This window comes from Pleuronectes platessa, chromosome 17, assembly GCF_947347685.1.
Source record: "Pleuronectes platessa chromosome 17, fPlePla1.1, whole genome shotgun sequence".
Taxonomy (NCBI): Eukaryota; Metazoa; Chordata; class Actinopteri; order Pleuronectiformes; family Pleuronectidae; genus Pleuronectes; species Pleuronectes platessa.
The window spans coordinates 16,196,240-16,215,315 of NC_070642.1; the positions used below are offsets into that span (position 1 = coordinate 16,196,240).

General features: G+C 42.6%; 3 protein-coding genes and 1 long non-coding RNA gene across 5 annotated transcripts in view; 3 read left to right on the forward strand and 1 right to left on the reverse strand.

Annotated features, from left to right (window-relative positions):
- Positions 1-2,992, forward strand: part of akap12b (A kinase (PRKA) anchor protein 12b) — a 43,093-nt gene extending 40,101 nt beyond the window's left edge. For both annotated transcript variants that reach the window (XM_053444957.1, XM_053444958.1), the window contains one exon: positions 640-2,992. The gene's annotated coding sequence lies outside the window, so the exon portion shown is untranslated. The remainder of the gene's footprint in view (positions 1-639) is intronic.
- A 335-nt stretch (positions 2,993-3,327) lies between these two features.
- Positions 3,328-11,145, reverse strand: zbtb2b (zinc finger and BTB domain containing 2b). Its single transcript, XM_053445383.1, has 3 exons — positions 10,986-11,145; positions 7,999-8,179; positions 3,328-7,589 (listed from the first exon to the last, which is right to left on the reverse strand). Exons 2-3 carry the CDS (start codon positions 8,169-8,171, stop codon positions 6,179-6,181), a joined length of 1,584 nt encoding a protein of 527 aa, XP_053301358.1. The 5' UTR covers positions 8,172-8,179; positions 10,986-11,145; the 3' UTR covers positions 3,328-6,178.
- Positions 8,227-10,106, forward strand: LOC128460276 (uncharacterized). Its single transcript, XR_008342193.1, has 2 exons — positions 8,227-8,459; positions 9,009-10,106. It is a non-coding gene; the product is annotated as an uncharacterized LOC128460276 (long non-coding RNA).
- A 3,638-nt stretch (positions 11,146-14,783) lies between the features above and the next one.
- On the forward strand, positions 14,784-18,481 carry armt1 (acidic residue methyltransferase 1). Its single transcript, XM_053445517.1, has 5 exons — positions 14,784-15,083; positions 15,392-15,497; positions 15,586-15,827; positions 16,298-16,463; positions 16,916-18,481. The coding sequence occupies exons 1-5, from the start codon at positions 15,025-15,027 to the stop codon at positions 17,696-17,698; spliced, it is 1,356 nt and encodes a 451-aa protein (XP_053301492.1). The 5' UTR covers positions 14,784-15,024; the 3' UTR covers positions 17,699-18,481.
- Positions 18,482-19,076: the final 595 nt, after the last annotated feature.

Consider the following 19,076-nt stretch of genomic DNA (forward strand, 5'->3'; position numbering starts at 1 on the left):
GAGACGGAAGAAATCATTTTTTCCGCAATCTTCTTCTTTCTTTCTTTATATCCACTTTATCCACTCAATTATTCCATAACGCAAAACAAAATAACACAGTTTGTTGATTATATTATTTGTTAAGTCTTGATAGGAACAGTCTCTGGAGCGATGGCAGGAAAGGGTTAAGCAGCCTAAAGGTAGCAATGGTACAGCCACGCACTTTAATTAAGTGTGAGATGCATCTCACACAAGGGCACTATTTTTCGATTAAATATTCAAATAAAAATAAAATATCAAAAGACCAAAAATACAAAGTTACAATTTGCACATAATATTTAGAAATCTGTCAATTCAAATGATAAGCGGGTCATAGATTATTTTATATTTTACTGTTAGGATTTACTTAACCAATATTAGTCTGGACATTGTTGTTTCTGGTTTTCAGGTTTTCTATCAATATGAGTTATTTGACATGAAATAATATATGAGCGGAATTCACATGTACCTCTGAATACACAAATTGATGATCTGAATGGTAACGAAAACTGATAAACGTATAGTTATATTATTGTGTTGTACATCTCCTGTTGAACCAGGGAGGAAGTGCTGAAGCTTTTGCTTGTTCCTAATATCTGCTTTTGTTGTGCTCCACCACAGGTGAAGATACTAGACTGATGCCTGGGAGACGCACTGTCTGGACCAGGAAGTGAGTGATAACGGAGAGAGAGAGAGAATGAGAGAGCGAGAGAGAATGAGAGAGAAAAAGAGACTGCTCTATGCTGAGACTGGGCCCCGCCCATCCCGCCCAGAGAGACTGAGTGATGAACAACAGCTCTGCCGTTCTCTCCACCTCCCCTTCCACCCGTACTCCAGCCCCACCCTGCAGACCCCCGTCACGAGGACGTGACGCCACACCCTCGCCCCCTTCACTCACTCTCTCTCACACACACACTCACGCATGTCCCATGCCTCAGAAGCATCTCCATCTGGCTTGTATCGGTGTGATGTATGTTCAATGTCTCAGTGACTTTCCACTGCCCTTGCTGCATTAGGCGAGAGTCCGCAACCTGGTCTGAGTGTGCATGTGTGTGTGCGCGCGTTTGTTTGTATGTGTATAGTAGCGAGAGTGCGATGGTGTCAGAAGGTGAAGAGACGGAGGATTATTATCTTGTGTATTGTATTTATATCTTGAATATTCTTTCATTCACCCCAAAGTCTTTATTTTTCTTTTTTTGTTCCTTTTTTGTTATTGTATGGACAGTGTTGCCTGTTTTAAAAGCTCCCACATTAAGCTGTGAAGCAGTAGGTATTCTTTTAAGTAACATTGTGACTGTTGACACGGAGAAACATCTGAAAAACGTTAAAATGTACCAAAACAAGTGCGAATATGTTGCATAACAGTGACTTGTGTACCGCAGCTTCCCCCCCCCCCTGTCATCCTCTGAAGATTATTTCAAGCATCTGTAGCATTTATATCTAAACCATGGTACAAAGTGTGATGCCACCGAGAGCGAGCGACGACACTGTGTGCAGAGACGAGAACAGAGAGAATGAAGCTATCCACCAGAATTTGCACCACGTGTTTGACTTTTGACACATTCTCTCGTCACACTGTGTTCTTCACTCTGCAGCCCAACAGGACACATAGTGAGCTTAGTGTAGATAAGACAACAAACAGACAACTGCCTGATTTACTGTGAAATAAATATTGTTACACATTGTTCCATGTCATTATACAATAAAATATGATTATAACAACATTTGGTCATATGGCAGAGGTATTTGCTAAACAATCATACGTTTGGGTGTTTTTTTTCCGAGTCATGCTGGGAAAATAGGTGCATGTAAGAAACGGTTACAAAGCGAATCCTGTTCACGTTAAATGGTATTCTGACTTATTATGTGCTATATGTCTCAGTGGTGTGTGGTAGTTTTATTGAGGTTTAACACCTGTCTTTATGGAGGTATACATTGCTTCATAGAAATACAGTATGTTGACGCCCTATGTTGCATCCAAAATACAGTGCACCCTTCAATGTACAGTCATTTGTGTTATTTTGACTTCAACTGTACATGTCAACAAGGGCGATCGAGTATGAACATGGTCTTTGCTCTGCTTAGTCTTATGTCAGAACCTGCTTCATGTCGTGTTCTCCCAACCAGGTTCACTGAGAACATTAGACTCACTCTGTTGCGGCTTTAGACAGAGACACATAGACTGCATGGTACCATAAATAACAGCAAACGCTATTTAGTTTTCTAATTTAAAAGCCAAATTGAGTTAGGATAAATCAGGGCCTCATGGTCTTTCCATTGCCCACTGGACTAATTCTATTGTTTAGGTTGCATGTGGTTAAATGCCAAAAGCTCGGCGACAAACCTAATTAATAACTTCATTAGCAAACTGCTAAGGACGGTAGAATATATGAAACATTCCAGTTTAAGCACCAAACACAAACATGTAGCTATGTGTTTCAACGGTATACTTAACATTTCGCATCCATTGTTGATAAAGTTGCTCTGTGTCAGGTTTAGTGCTTCTTCCTCCGTTTTATTTTGGCGACTCAAAGTCTAATCAGCTTTATGACCAAACCGGAGCAGCACCGGGAAGCACCGACCCCTGTTAGGTCATCACTTCCCTTCACTTTGGCTCCAGAGACGTGACACATCCATGACACGTGCTTTATGTAAAAAAGAATTAAACAATCGATTTAAAGCAAAATAAAGTAATTTGTTGCAAAATGTAAAGCATTTAATTGTAGGACACCAGGCCACCGTCAGTTCTCCCTGCTTTTTGTAACACTGTGAACCTGTTAACATTTGTACAGATTGTATACCTACTGTATGTAGTAAAATCATATTGTTGTAATATTAACTACAATAACCTGCAGACTTTTAGCATATTACTCACGTAGCATGGTCTTAATTGCCTTTTATATTTTCCAAGCTGTTAATAGTAAGGATACAGATTCTTGTCTATATTTCAATCAATAAAGGTAGAGAAAGTTAATGTGTGCTTCGTTTTAATTTCCGGATCTCATAATACATTATTCCTCATATTTTATATCTGGGAAAAAAGCTTAAAACCAATTAGTATTGTCTTCTTCACCCAAAATATTGAATGAAAGGTTTTTGAGCTTATGATGAACTTTAGGTCCAATAATGTATTTGCAACCATCTGTAACTCCTCCTGAAAGTATTCAGAATTTGGGGCGTGCACACAAACACATATGAATGAATATAAAAGTAAATCAGAGAAGTATCGTTTAGTCATGTGTTATCACGAGGAACTTTTCCAGACGCCGCTGTGTTCAAGCAAAGATGAGACCAGAACACACGCAAATATTAAAAAAAGATCACGTTTTTATTGTTCATTCTTCACTTAAAGAAAAAAGGGTTTGTACAGAAGGATTGCTCACATTCCTGAGAACACAGACCGATCACAGTAGATGTCAGTTGGACACTGGGGGTGGTGGGGAGGGGATAGGGGGAGTATGTGTGCACTCAGTTATCATGGGTTGGGGTCCTCACTCGTCCTGTAATGATTGATTTGGTTAACAACAGTGGAGAGAAAAACACAATTTCACAATCCTCTTCCTGAGATACCGAGATGTTAAAAACACACAAAAGACACAACCTAGACTTGCGTTAGAGACGATCAATTACAATTCAGGGAGGGGGGGGGGGGGGCGGCATTTCAATTGGTTCATATAGAAAGCACATGAATGGAGCTCTAAGAAATGAATGTCAGTAGTACAGCATTTCAACAAGACACAAACAAGAATCCTTTTCTGTCAGTTGATATGAAACACTTGTTAGATTATGCTCACAGACAAAATCGATTGATGTTTCAACATAAATTTGTGTTAAACAAAATGTGTTGAGTATTGATTTATATACCAAAGAGAACAGATAGATTTCCCCTTCACATCAGACCTGAGCAGAGCAAAGGAGAACAGCTCCATCTAGCTGAACACTGGGCTCATTGCATCTGAGCAACAACTTCTCAACACTACAAAATAAAAATAAAACATTGTCGCAGGGCCACAGTTTTGTAAGGGTGTAAATGGCTTAAAATAAAAACTGGAAAAAATACAGTGCACATTAACTGTACTAGGGATGGGTTTTTAAAGGAGACATTAATGTGATTTTGTGTGGTTTGGTTGATCTTTCATATTTGAAATTATATTACGAATCAAATTAATAAATTGTGTGTATTAATTTTTAAAAGTATTAATCTGGTGTCTACTGTAATCCCTGCTGTATCAGGTCACAGAAGAGGATATTGAAATTATAGGATTTTATGTAGAAATTTGGAGGACAAGACTTTTTTTGAAATCTAATGGATTTGATAAATTGGGAAAATCCTAAACAACAAATTTGCACCAAAAAGTGAAATTTTATACTTACTCAACAATTCAGTTTGGAATTTATTTAATGCTTAATGAAACAATAATATTGACAGTTTTACAGACGTGTAGCCAAGGACATTGTGAAATGTAACCGATGAAATGTTAGAAGTTCACAGTTGAATTGCAGATTTGCGTCACAGAAATCAAAACAGATATTCACTGTTATTATCTCATTTTAAAATTATACTGCTTGAGCTGGATCATCACGCTTAACATGTTTAAACGGGACAAATTATGTAACTGCCTCATCCTTTTGCTTGCTTCACATTTATTGGACATGGATGTAAATATTTTTCACAATTTCCAGTCATCAGTAGTACACAGGAAGTGTTGGTGTGGTCCCAGAGTAGATGTTGCTGTAAGTTTATAATAAATAACACATTTCTATAACACCGGTGTCCAGAGACATCACCCTGTTCACGGATTTCTCGAAAACATCACATTAAAACCAACTCTCCGTCACACTGTCACCTCTGCCTGAGTTAAATGAAACCTCCAACCTGAAACCAACTTCATCGTGTTCACCTGCATATTCTCTCCCATCAATGTTTTGTCCTTTAACTACTAATGTTGCAACCACTACATATCCTATCTGTTCGGGACAAAGACAAAGAACAAATAACAAGGTCAGAAGATTTACATGATTATCAAGCTACAATACAGAGAAAGTTTCCCTTTGTTACAAAAATGAATAAGGAGGTTAGCAATTAGTTAAAATTTGGCAATGGGAAAATAATTATCTTTATAACTGAACTTATTCTAAAAAGATTAAACAAAGATAATCAAGCTCAGATTTGAATCATCCCAGCCTCTCCCTAATACATACTCTTGGTAAGCCAAATGTATTCCTATCTTTAAACCTATTTGTCTACTAATAGATATATACAACTTTGAAATATAATGTAATCTTTGTAAATATAGCGCTGTATACAAAATTAGAAAAGCATGTGAAATAAATTTAGTTTTTTTTAAAGAGTAGATGCAAGCAAATGATAACGCAGACCACATTGTACAGGATCACTTAGCACCAAGGTATGTGTGTGTGTGTGTAGGGGCGGGCTGTGTGTGTGTGTGGGAGGGGGGGGGGGTTGAACATGTCAAATAAGTAAATAAGAAAAGTTCACATAATGAAGGTTTCTTGTGATTTGACCAACATCCGCTGTGTTTTAAATATGTTGCAATCACACAGAAACTAACCAAGACGTTCATTCTGCTGAGCCAAGATGTAAATGGAGGAGAAATGTACTTTCTCACATCAACTCAGATTGTCTCAGGCTTTTATATTCTGCTTGCTTAGAGCAGGGATTATTATCTAGACCGGATGTGCAGAACCGTCGCTGAATACAACCATAGAGAAACAGCTGTCCTGTTCAGCTCGAGTGGGTTTTTGTTAGAAGTTTCCTCTCCACAAACGCCAACTCATCTCACAACATGCCTTCTCTTCCGGAACTGTCTCCGTTTCCTCTTCCTTTTGTACAGAACGTCTACGTGTGCAGAGACTCTAAAACGACGAGAGGAAACACTTTCATCTCCCTTGCTGGGGTTTAGCTTAACATTGAGCCAAATGTGATTTGTATTAGCTTTTCTTTATGATGCTGATGAACCCATTAACATTTCAAACACAGGATCAAATAAACAAAAAAATACTGTACTCAAAACCAAAAAAAACTTTAATTATTAGCTCGAGAACCTCCATCATACATACCCTGACTAGCTTTAGCTTACGTATTAACCATAATTTAGAAGATAAACATGTTAAAAAGGACAGAAACACAGTTTTGGCACTACTCTACGAGGATCTCCTCAGTCTTAATGGGTTCTAGCTGGGTGCCAGAGTTGGAAGCATCAGAGCCTTCATCTTTAGACAGATCTTCCTGTTGGAGCAGCATTCCTGCGTCTCCCTGAAGACCCACTAATCCCCCCTGGGTGAAGCACAGGTGCTTGATCACCTCATTGGGGCTGGAGAAGGTGGTCGCACAAATGTTACACTTATAAGGCTTTGCTGAGCCCAAGAACATGGCCTCCATCTGGCTGCTGTCATCTCCTGCTGAGCACAGCTCCATGCTCTGTCGGTCCACCATGGTGTAGGTGTCGGCGCCCTGGTTCAGGCACACGTGACGCGCTGCCTGGTTGGCCCGGCAGAAGCTCTTGCCACAGGCGCTGCATTTGAAGGGCTTTCCCGTGTGGATGTACATGTGTTCGCGCCAGTGGCTCTTCTGGATGAACTTGCGGCCGCAGGTGGAGCATTCGTACTTCCGCCGCTTCACCTCCCGGTCCAAGTCGGCGCTCTCCAGGTTGTCGATGTCCGCAATGTCTGATGGAGGGGGTGTGTCTGCCTGATGATTCATTCCCCCCACCCCCCAGCTGGATGTGGACACCTCTGCTCGGGGAGAGTCTGAGTTGGTGCCTGAAACAGGCGTTTGCTCGTTGTCACTGATTATCTCGACCGCCGTACTGGCAGCGGAGGCACTTGAACCTGGCTTGCTTCCCCTAAGGATCCCCTCTACCTCCAACATGCTGTGTTCAATCGACATGACAGGTGAGAGTGCGTTACTGGGCTCAGTCAGGCTCTGCTGAACAGCTAGGCTGTGCTGCAGGAGGTGCTCTCTCAGCAGGCTTCTCTGGGTGAATCGGCTCCTGCACATGTGACAGGAATAATGCTTTCTAAAGGAGGCGTTCCTCTTCATGATGCTGGGCTTAACATGGAGGATGGCATTGACCAAGGAACCATCTCCAGTCAGCATGCTGGCTCCACCCTCCTCACCATCAGGCTTAGCGCCACTGGTCGAGGCCTCCATGTCTATAGGCGAGGAAAGCATCTTGGATGGCGAGGAGTTGCCGTACGAAGCTGTGGCCGCCGACATGGATGGAAACTTCCCCTCTGACATGAGCTGATCGACATCTAAGGGAGAGGAGATCTGCCGCCGAGAGGCAAGTCTGGCTGACAGCGCCACCTGCTGGTCAGAGATCTGGATGCCATAGAGGGAGGTGGAGAGGTTGATGCTTTGCTCGCGTTGTGAATACACTGACTGGCTTGCCTCCTGCAGGAGAGGGTAGGCGTGCAGGAATCGGACTCCCTGCTCCAGCCGTGCAGGGTCGATCAGCTGGGGAGCCAGCTTGCCTGTGTACATCAGGTTGAGGAGGTAGCTGAAGATGTCTGGTTGGATGTCGGCAGCCTTTAGGCGCACACAGTCACTAAGAAGCAAACACCTTAGAGTTAAATAGTGACAAAAGATGTGGAAGGTTTTCATAATAAATGATTAGAATCAGTATCAGGGATGGTGGATGCTGCAGGTCTCAGTTATGGTCAATGAAGAACAAAACAGAAAAGTGAGCACACAGATCTGTTTTAACTTGAATGCCTTTATAGACCACCTCCATCCAATCCACTGATTTGAATAATGACATAAGGTGTGGATTGTATCTCTAAAAAGATTTAGAGGCAGGCTAGCACCTTTATGTTTGACAGAATGAGTTTCCATGATATTTCTGTGTTATCTGTAGTTTTGGCATCAAACTTTGGAGTTGAGTTTTCTTTAATAGTGCCTTTGAACTCGATACCGAACCCGAGCCTCATACAAGTGATGCTACATTCCTCCTGTACCTGTCCTGGTGAATGAAGAGCATCCTGAAGTAGTTGGAGAAGGCAGCGAGGACGGCTTTGTGGGCTTTGAAGAAGACATCTCCGATAGCCACAGTGCAGTCGCACAGGAAGCCAAACTCCCTCTGAGCGTTAAGCTGCTGCAGCAGGATAAGACCATGGTTGGCCAACTCCATTCTTCAACCTGCACAAAGACGCACACACACACACACACACACACACGCAGGCAGCAGTGAGTTTCCTGTCTGGAAGGAGACCGGTTTATTGTGACCACAAAGAGTCGGGCTGACAGGGCTGATCTAACGACCTTGTAAAGGCGAACTTAACACAATGGTGGAGAATCATTTTTGCGACATTAGAGACAATTTGTCTAACTTTAACGTCATAGAAAGTAATGCAGATCAGTGGTATGGCGACGGAATAACTTAAACATCTGGATCTGCTTGGTTCATTGTATCATACCAGTGAGTATTTGAAGATGTTTTTTACAATGTTAGTTAAGAGTTACAACAAGTTATATGTGAGGTCCTTTTTTCCAGGACACACGACAGTAAGATATTCTTGTTCTGAATATTTTTAAGAGCATATTAGCAAACAGATGATAACCACAGTTGTCAGGCTGCTTCCTGTACAAGCCACCTCACCACTTAAGACACCAGCTTTGTTCCTCTTATAACAATTCCCAGAAGATGATTATCACATAAGTCCTGGGATGGATAGAATGAACACGCGACCATAGAAATACGATGTGTAATAAATAATAACAATAATAGTAATTGAATAATTGATCATGTCAATGTCAAATATCTAGAGCAAGGTTACGGAAAAATCTATCTATATAAACCTCTAATTTATCATTTGTCCCTGTTGCGTTGATATAAATAGACTTCACCATCAGGGTATTACAGCTGCAGACGTTGGCCACTAAATGTTAATGAGACACTGAAGCTTAAAGCAGAGTTCATTATCTGTGCAGTTCGATGTCCTGATGCACTGACAACAGCACTTTGCAGGGAACCGATGAAGCCAGAACCCTCCACATTCGATCCAGGCTCCTAAGAGCTCCACACTGGAGACCAGTGTAATGGGCGTGGTTGACCTCAAAAGGTCACTGGAGGACTACGAGGCCTTCAGGCCATCACATGATCAGGGTTATGGGTGTCGGCACACATTCCTAAGGCAGAACTGCTTCGACCCCCTTCCAGTGGAGAATGGAAACAGCACGGTTGGATCTCAGCAGGGTCTGTCGCCTCTATCTCCCCCACACGGGCAGAGAGATGTGTAAAAACAGAGGGCGGCGACTTCATCGACCCATTTACCTCTGATTGATCATCAGTCTGCCGCCCTGCATTCCTCTGCTGTGTATAAACACAGTCACAAAGCTCACTACACATGTGTATTCCATCACGGAGGTCAGAAGGCAAAGATGCTAGCGCTGCAGGAGATGGATAGGGTTCAGCATCATGTGGAAGGCAGTCAAGCAGCAGCACTAAAGATGTACAACAGCCACCAGCCCGGCTAAAGTCATTCACAATTTCAATATACACTCAGTTGTCAGTTTATTAGGGACACCCAGCTACAAATAACAAAGCAATAAAGCCCACGCTCATTATATTCAATAGAAACTATTGTTAGAGTTATTTAGTTCTTTTTATTGCCATCTTGGGGGCTGTAGTTAGTAGTACAGCTAAAGTGTAGTGTGTTACACGTATCTGATTGATCAACAACTATTTTGATCATAAAATTGTTTCATTCCTCTTTCAAACACATGTTTTCACACTCCTTGGCTTCTTTGTAAGACAAAACAAGCAACGATGATTGAGAACAGAACAGCTAAGCAACAAAATAACTTGCTGAAGGATTGTTAATACCACTAATAACAACATCAGGAGGATTGACTCACTGTTGAGTTGTATCTGTGTCCCTTATAAACTGGCAACTGTGTCAGTCCCCTTTAACTCTCTTCTCTCTCAGACAATCTCTATTACCTAATATCCCATATTTAAATACTTCAAATATACACATTTAAGCTGCAGCTCCTGAGGGATCAAAAGGCTTCAGTTAAGTATTATCCAATAAAACAAGTCAAGGAACGTCCAACATGATTACAAGTATGTGCTCGAGTGTCACAATTATTTTTAAGAATGAATGTTTGTTTGGTGGATCTCTGTTTGATTATTGGTATTGGTACTGCAGATGTGTGGCTCCTATTATTCCTTCACATAGACTTATAATATATATATATATAAGTACTTGTAATGCTGCAACTTCTGCTTAAATATGCAGACTTCTGCAATTCAATGTAGAAAGGGCCCTGACCTTTGAGATAAAAACACACACACACACACACACACACACACACACACACACACACACACACACACACACACACACACACACACACACACACACACACACACACACACACACACACACACACACACACACCCCTAACTAAGTATCGATCAGGCGCAATCGGCCCAGTTTGAATTCACATGATCCGCAGCACCACACGTTGATCAATACTAACTTGTTTGCAAGCGCTAAGCCCCGCCCCTTAATGTAGACACGTGGAACGCTCACTTCCGTAGTGAGACTTTCTGTTATTCACCGTTTAAAAAAACAAAAACGAATGAGCGCGGAGCGAGTGAGGGACGTAAACACGCTTCGGGAATACGACGGTGCGGCGACACGAGCAGAGAAAACAGCAGCGGAGCGTAAACAGGCTTTTTTCCATTTAACGACGCGGGGAGCGCGCCGGCACCGACCGTCGGTTGCTAGCGCTAGCGGGAGAAAACGGAGGGGGGCGCGCGCGCACACACACACACACAGCGAGGGAAGGAGCGAGAGAGAGAGAGGCGCGGGGGATGGTCACAAACGCGTTTCCTTTAACTTCCACCGTGACGGTTACAGTTAGCGACAAAAAGCGTCCACAAGTCGCCGAATAACGCAAACCGACCGGCGGTTGTGTTCGCTAACGGCGGCCGTACCTGCTTCTCCGCGGAGATCCGTGGAGCGTCGCCGCCGTGTGTAGGGGTTTTGTCACCGGGGACTCGTCCGTCCTCTCTGGGCTCGCAGCAGCAGCTTGTACCGCTCCTCCTCGCGAACGCAGCATTCGTCGGCGGCGGAGAGGGTCGTCCGTCCGTCGGTGTTTTCCGGTTTAGGGGTTTTACGTTACAATCACATGACCGAGGGTTGAAGAAAAAAAAAAAAAAAAACAGCCCAAAAAGAAACAGCCGTTTAGAGGAGGGCGGAGGAGGGAACGTTAGATCCGCTCCCGGAGCTTCGTGACCGCCGGTGAACAGTAGACACTTCAAACGACATCTTTAATTCTGCAGGAATAACAGTTTATGACGTTTTATTCTTTAGTTTGAAACTTTACAGAAAGGACTCTTGCATTTCATCTTAGCTGCAAATTCAAACAATACTTCATTTCTATTTTTAGTTTGAGTTAGTTTTAGTAACACGAATATTTAAAAGAAAGATTTATATATGAAATTCTAGATTTTTATTATCAATAATAAAGGACTTTTTATATCTATGAATTCTTCATGAGTAATGAATAAGCAGCAGTCACGCAAGAGTTGTTTGATATGTAGACATAAAATAAATTTCAAAATGAGGATAAAATCCCAATTGAAAAAATCTACATCTGTATTGATTTATGTATAACATTTATTTGTTTAAAAAGGAGAGTGTACAGTCATTGTAATGAGACCATTGTTCATATAAATGTACCAGAGTGCAGTCCCAAGCAGATTGATTTTAAAAAGAGAAACAAAGAATAGAGAACAAACGTACATATATAAAAATGATGTGTGTGTATTTATATCTTTTTATTGCTGTATTTAATATGAAATTGCTTTATTTTCACTATTATTTGTATATTTTGTTAAGGCATATCTGTACTTGGATATTTCTTTCAATAAACAAACATATGTGACCACAATATTAGATAAATTGATTATTTAACGATTTATACTTTAAACATATGCTGTAAATGTTATAAAATATGAAGGATAGGTCAATAATAGAGTTTATGTTGGTAAAGTTTACTTTTTTAATTTCTTCAACTTTGATCTATGAAGTTAGACAAATTTCCAAGCACCTGTTTAAATGAATGGGTATAATGGCAAAGAGCTGAGTGATGCTATAGTGAAAACTGACTTTTTCCTTATAAGCTGTTACTGTCATCAACACCAGTGCACATGTGTTACCCCTCACACACCCTCCCCAGGACCTGCATATATATCCCCAGTGGTTAACATTAGCATAGACCTTCTGTGGATTTAATAACCTTTAATAACCCAGTCACACCAACAGCAAACATCATATCTACGGCCCGTTGCTTTAGCGTGAAAGAGGTAATTGGCTCTGCTTATTACAGCGATTATTTTGTGATTGCAACAAAGGCTTGCCTGTCAAAATACTCTAAGGAACTAACAAACCCAAAATGTCTACGGGAAAATCATAATTAATAGAAATAAGTACCAGAAAAGGGAAGGAGTGGGGATCTTGGAAACAAGAGGTCCACCACATACTGGATGCGTAAAGGGACCTTTTTTTCTCCAATGCACTTTGGAGTCACGTCAATATTTCGTCATCAGATTTTGTCATCAGTGAGTTGTTGGATGTCCTCCCAGTGTAAATACAGTTTTCTTTTTTTCCTCCTAGGCCAGTCATTACAGATTTGCGTTTCAGCCTTAGGACAGAGAGTCCAAAGAAGGGCCATGACTAAAGCCAGTTGTAGCTCTCTGACAATTCTTGCTGGTTGGGCAGACAGAGGGTGGGTGAGTCTGTAAAACGAGAGGGAAGACATGGGAGGGGACAGACATGTGGACAGGACCCTGGGGACCTTTAAGTCTCTGTGCCGTCAACAAACAACTAGATCTGAGCCTGTCCTTAACGTTCGCTGAAATTAGTTAGATAATAGAAAGTGAGAACAAAATGTTTCACAAACAAAACATTGATTGAGACCAGTGGTAGATGGTTTCACACAGCAAAGCAAAACATGTTTACTTTGCTGAAAAGGCCACAGCAGGGGCTTATTGAAAGAGCTCTCACCAGTAATATCAATACATTCTGTGATAACCTTCCAACTTCAGGGAAATCCTTCTCTCTCATACCCTCCTCATCTCTCTCTGTGGTTTCACTCTTCTCAGAACAGCTCATTCAAAAGAGACGCAGGCTAGACCCTCACATGACTGCCCTGCCACAAATGTCCATTTAATTGATTTCCCCTGCAACAATGCATATTCAAATCCATCATCATAAACTGCGTGAAATTGCTTAAAAAGAACTGCGGTGAGACTTGCATCTGATTTGGTAGACCCTGACGTCAGTGCACGATTTCAAGCGACTTCTCATGCACGACATATTCAGTCCTTCATATGAAATGCTAAGAGAAAGCTTGCTGCTGCTGCTGGTGCTGCATGAGACGAGTGTGTGCGTGTGTCTGTGTGTGTCTGTGTGTGTGTGGTGAGCTCAAACACCTGTTTAAACAGGGCCTGTAATCGTTAACTGCCGCCCTGTTCGTGGCCTGTTTTGAAACCGGAGTGGTGAGTCACTCCTCGCTCGGTTTTCAGAAAAACAGATCCGGCCGCAGGCTGGGGGCCCCGGTGGGGGGATGGGAGGCCGGTGGTGGATGAACAACCGGAGGTGGACGCAGCTGGACTCCTACTCCCAAGGACCCCACATCCTGACAAAGGCCTGTGTTCCCATAGTGACCGGGGCTGATCTGAGGGAGAGAGAGCGAGAGAGAGAAATGTAGAGAGAGAGTATAAACACACCACCAGAATCACCCGGTATGCGTATCTCTCCAGCCCAGTGGCCCAACCGTGCGTGTAGCCAATCAATTGGTCATATTCTTCAAAAGAGGAAGGAGCAGCAGTCCCGGTTCCCCTTCCCCTAAATGCACCGTAAACTCTGATGCCTGTTATTTTGTCATGGGTTAGGCCTTCTTCACAGTGACCCTGTGTTTCATCATGTTTTCAGGCCTTAGAGGAGTGGGAACAAGGGATATGTTTCAGAATTTGTCCAGATTGGGTGTTAAAAAAACAGAAAGACATAGTGTACTAGACTACATAAACCCAGGCGATAAAAATCTTGATTACGCTGTTTTATATATTCGTTTTTAACAGTGGTGCCCGCCCACGAAGCAAAATAGTTTTGCCCCAGATTTGGCCCACATACTGTACATGGCCCGTTTACGAGATATGGGCCAGGTGTGAGCCATAGCACAACCGCATCTCAACCGAAGATGGCCAGGATCTGATCTGTGCTATTTGGTCCATGTTCACCATTCACCACATGGGCCACTTTGGGCTCACATCAAGATTCATCCTTTTCCAGGAGCAATGCATGTTTGCCCAAAACTGTTTGAGGGATTTTTAGCTGTTTTACAATTGGGCAACTTCAGGCCCAAATCCTGGAGGAGTCTAGAAGTGCTGCTTGAAGTGGCCACACATGCACACATGCTATAGGGAGGAGAAACCATACTCTACCCCCCCCCCCCTTCCTTTCCCGCCAAAATGCCTTATGCGAGGTGGGGGTGGGGGTGAATGAAAGTCTCAGTTGCCCCGGACAACGAGGGATGCTGCAGAAGCGGATTTGTGGCGCAGCTTCATTCTCCTCACACAGATTAACTTTGAAGTGTGCGTGTGGACCAGAGGGGGCGTCACAGGGAATCAAACCCGGTGCGGTGCAGCATCCATGAAATATAATCGCAGGCAGCAGCGACGCCCCGGATGCCGGCGATGCAGTTTGCGCATTGTCCGCTGGGTGGCAGCATCGCGTCCTGGATGACAGCTGAGCTCTACGGGGAAGCAGGAAACACATGTTCAATATTATTATTATAAGTAGAATCAGAGGAAACTGAGCTCGATGGGATTATTTCCCTCTGCTGCGTCACGTCCACGGGAGAAAAGAGAATCCACATCTCACGCCGCAGTCGCGTCACTCTCTGCTCCTGTCGTGGAACTGCTTTATCGATAAAGTTTGAATTTGAACCGTCTCCCTGCTGCAACAACAATGGCGGCCGACAAGTGTGTTCACGGAGTTCCTCCCTCGCTGTCCGCTAAAGTGGTTGGGTAGGTTGACAGCTGGTTTAAACACAACATCGCCACGTAAAATACTGTGTGCGACGACACTGGGGTAGTAAAACGGCTGTGTAACGCTAGCACTGTCGCGTTTAAACCCACACTAGCATTAGCTCTTTGCTAGCATGCTAACTTGTTTGTTGATGCTAGCATGCTAGCTTTTTTTACAATCGAACTGCCTGTGGAGCAACGAGCTAATTAGCACCTTGCTAATTCGCTTAGCTTATGGGTGCACACAGCTGCTGGAGTGTAAACGGAGGAGGCTGTGCTTTGTTAACGACTGTTTCCGTTCCCTGCAGGTCGTTTGCTTATTTGACCATCAGAGACCGGCTGCCCACCATCCTGACCAAAGTTGTGGACACAATCCATCGCAACAAAAACAAGTTCTTTGAAGAATATGGAGAGGTGAGAATAACTCAATCCAGCATGATGAGGCACATGTCTTAATTTCCCCTTCAACTCGTGCATGTGTTTCCTCTCGCTGTCCACACAGGAGGGCATCCAGGCAGAGAAGCAAACCATAGGTCTGCTGTCCAAGCTGAGGAATGAGCTTCAGACCGATAAGCCAGTGTTGGCACTGACAGACAGCCTGCAGGACGCCGAGTCGTGGAACCAGTACCTGCAGAGACACCAGGGGCCGCAGGGGGACCCGGACGCCGTCAGCTGGTTCCAGTCTCCGTGGCTTTATGTGGAGTGCTACATGTACCGGAGGATACAGGAGGCCCTCTGGCTCAAGTGAGAGGCACTAACATCTGTGATTGGGTTCTACTACTGCTCTATTTATAAAATAATATGATGTTGGTCACATTGCACTAGACAGTATCTGTAATACAAGATGATTGGTTATTATATAATATGTTATAATCCCTATGGACCGTAACTACCAGGCCTTATAACCAACCCCACATTTGATAATACCATTGCTTTCTAGTAATGGTGGTAAATGATCTGAGATCTGCTCTCCCTCCCTTACTTGTCCATATATTCTATCATAGTATTTGTGTTTAATCACTTAATGCTTAATACACTTAATTGTTATTCTCATTATTGTAGTATTCAAGGAATTGCACTTATAAACACAACATTCAGTAAATTATATAAAATGTAATTGTTATTACTCAGTCATAGATGAAGTAAATGAAGTTTTCCTTCTGTTGTGTTGTAGTTTTCCTCCAGTCATGATTGTATTTCTGCTTTCCTTGCAGTCCTCCAATCAGTGACTATGACGTCTTCAACGAGGCGAAGACTCAGAGCTATTTTGAGTCTCAGCAGGCTGTAATGGCCTTGTGTACATACTTGGGGGGTGTCAACAAGAGCAAGGAAGAGCTTTCTAAGAATCAGTTGCTTGACACTTTCAACAAACTACTGAAGGTCAGTATCTTAAATACCTTATTGGGGAAAGGCTATGCTCTGATTCCCAGCTGGGTTAAAACAAATAGCAAAACCACATTAATCCACACATCCCTTTTCTATCTGTCTCGAGCTGAGTAAATAATCAGATTTGAATTTATTCCTTGACTGAGAGATGTTATATTCTATAATCAACCAAATCCTAACATGATGCATCACTTCTCCATCCTGATGTAAGGCTCAAGAATTTCAACAACTCTTTCACTACATTACATCCCTTATTTTGTTGTGTTTTATGTTAGCTTGATTAATTTGTGGTGAGTAAAACCTTGTGTCCGGTTTTAAGCTATGGCAGATACGCACTTGAAGAATAAGCACTCCTTACACCAGGAACTCTAGATGTTCTAGAGATTTATAATGTTCAACATGAGGAAATTATTTAACAATCACATTTTCTATTTGCCTGTGTCTAGGTTTCTCTGTGGGGAAACAAGTGCGACCTGTCCATCTCTGCAGGCCAAAAGAACTCCCAGAAGACCAGTCCATTAGATTCCCTCAGCAGCCTACAACCTTTCATCTTGGTGGACGACTCAAACATGGTATGGTTGACTCTCATTTCTGCCCAAAGACCAGGACTGTCAGGAAAAATCACGGCAGGCCGAGTGGACATTGTTCTAGACAATGCTGGCTTTGAGTTAGTCTCCGACTTGGTCTTAGCAGATTTCCTGATTTCCTCAGGCCTCGCGCGGGAGGTCCATTTCCACGGCAAGTGTTTCCCGTGGTTTGTCTCTGATGTCACAGCTAACGATTTCCAGTGGACCATCCGTCAGACCATGGCAGCCAATCACATGTGGATGTCCAAGAGTGGTGTACGGTGGCAGAGCTACGTGAAGGAGGGTGTGTGGTCCTACCATGACCATCCCTTCTGGACGCAGCCCCATGAGTTCAGCGACATGGCGGCTGATGCTCCGGACTTGTACGCGACGCTGCAGGGGGCCGATCTGGTGCTGTTTAAAGGTGATCTGAACTACAGGAAGCTGACGGGGGACAGGGACTGGGACCACACTGCGGGCTTCGACACCGCACTACGAGGTTTTACACCAGCGCCACTCTGTAGCCTGAGGACTCTCAAAGCTAACGTCCAGGTCGGTCTGCAGCCAGGCCAAGGGGAGAAGCTCACCTCCCAAGAACCAGACTGGATGACCAGTGGGAAGTACGCTGTCATTCAGTTCCACAGCCCCAAGTCAGAACAGTAAGACTGAACACTTACACTGAAGGTTTGGATCCATAAGGACGTTACAGAAAGCAGAAGATACTTTGAAGCCATAAAACCATTAAGTTATAAGAGGTTGATAAATGGTGTCTCTGTTCCTCATCCTCACTAAGCACTTCATCATGTTTGATACTGAAATAAACGCTTATTTATTTTAAATACCCATTTGTACCAACGTATACTTAAATGCAATCACTTCTGGATCAAAATGTTTATCTGTGGTAACAAATAACTTTTTTTTTAAAAATGCAAATAACTTTTGTGTTGTATTAACTCACAGTGCAAACCGGTTAAAGTAGATACTGATACCGTTTGCTGAGTTGCGATGGGGAAAGCACTTGGAGTTCTAGAGCAATTTATTCTTTGGTTTCTGCATGCTAATTAATGACTTATGATCAATGTTAAATATAATTATTTTCTCAGGTGGTTATTCTGTTGTCCTCATCAAAACATGCAGACATCTGTTTAAATTTACCCAGATCACAACAACAACTGGTATGTTTTGCTCAGTTTGAAGGTTGGTAGACTGTTATTAGGGCAGTGTAACAATTACAGTAACGAAATGTTCTGTTTTCTGTGTGTTTATTTTGAACCCAGACCTCAGTATCTTCTCAGATAAAGGAGCATTTCTATGTGCACACTGTTATGTCATTGAAATGCTCATTGTCAATTTAGTCATCTTAACTGGACTCTTCTCAGTACTGCTGGGGGGGTCCCTATCACTTTCATTAACTAGCTTGATTTAATAAAGAACTTCATAACTGGTCTTTTTCCACACTGTCATATTTTACAATGAGAAATAGAAACTGTTTGTAACAAGAACTATTTTCAGTTAACATTTAACTTAAAAGTATTTTCTTTACATACACATCCAGCTAAATATTCTGAACCAATGGACGTTTGACTGCATCTGTGCACATTGAAAACAATAATATGTTCAGGTAGAGTGTGGCTTTTTTTAGTCATTTAATGATCCAATCATTTGAAGGTCAGGTAGGACCTGGATCAACAGCTGGGAATGTGTATTAAAATCCAGGATGGAGCTGGTGAAACTGAACTACTCCTTTTTGGGCTCCTGAGCCTTGTAAACGCGATCTGTCAAGAAAATGAAGGGCAATTACTGCAAGAAGCATTTGAGCCATTGAGGTACTTTTCTGTTTCATTTGCCACCCTCCATTTTTATAATATCTAATCCAACAGTGTCTTCATGCTACTCAAGGGGGGGAGGGATGCCAAAAAATATATTTTAGCATTACGAATGCTTGTTTTCCATTTGACCTGACCTGTCCTGAAAATTGGGCTGTTTACTCAAAGAAAGATGTTGCACAGAGGCAGGTAAAATGAAGCCTCTGTGCCAAAAG

Coding starts and splice junctions, on each gene's coding strand:
- zbtb2b (XM_053445383.1), bottom strand. CDS start 8,171: ATGGAGTTGGCCAACCATGGTCTTATCCTGCTGCAGCAGCTTAACGCT. Junction 7,590..7,998: donor CTCTTCATTCACCAGGACAG/GTACAGGAGGAA, acceptor TTTGCTTCTTAG/TGACTGTGTGCGCCTAAAGG.
- armt1 (XM_053445517.1), top strand. CDS start 15,025: ATGGCGGCCGACAAGTGTGTTCACGGAGTTCCTCCCTCGCTGTCCGCT. Junction 15,084..15,391: donor CTGTCCGCTAAAGTGGTTGG/GTAGGTTGACAG, acceptor CGTTCCCTGCAG/GTCGTTTGCTTATTTGACCA. Junction 15,828..16,297: donor CAGGAGGCCCTCTGGCTCAA/GTGAGAGGCACT, acceptor CTTTCCTTGCAG/TCCTCCAATCAGTGACTATG.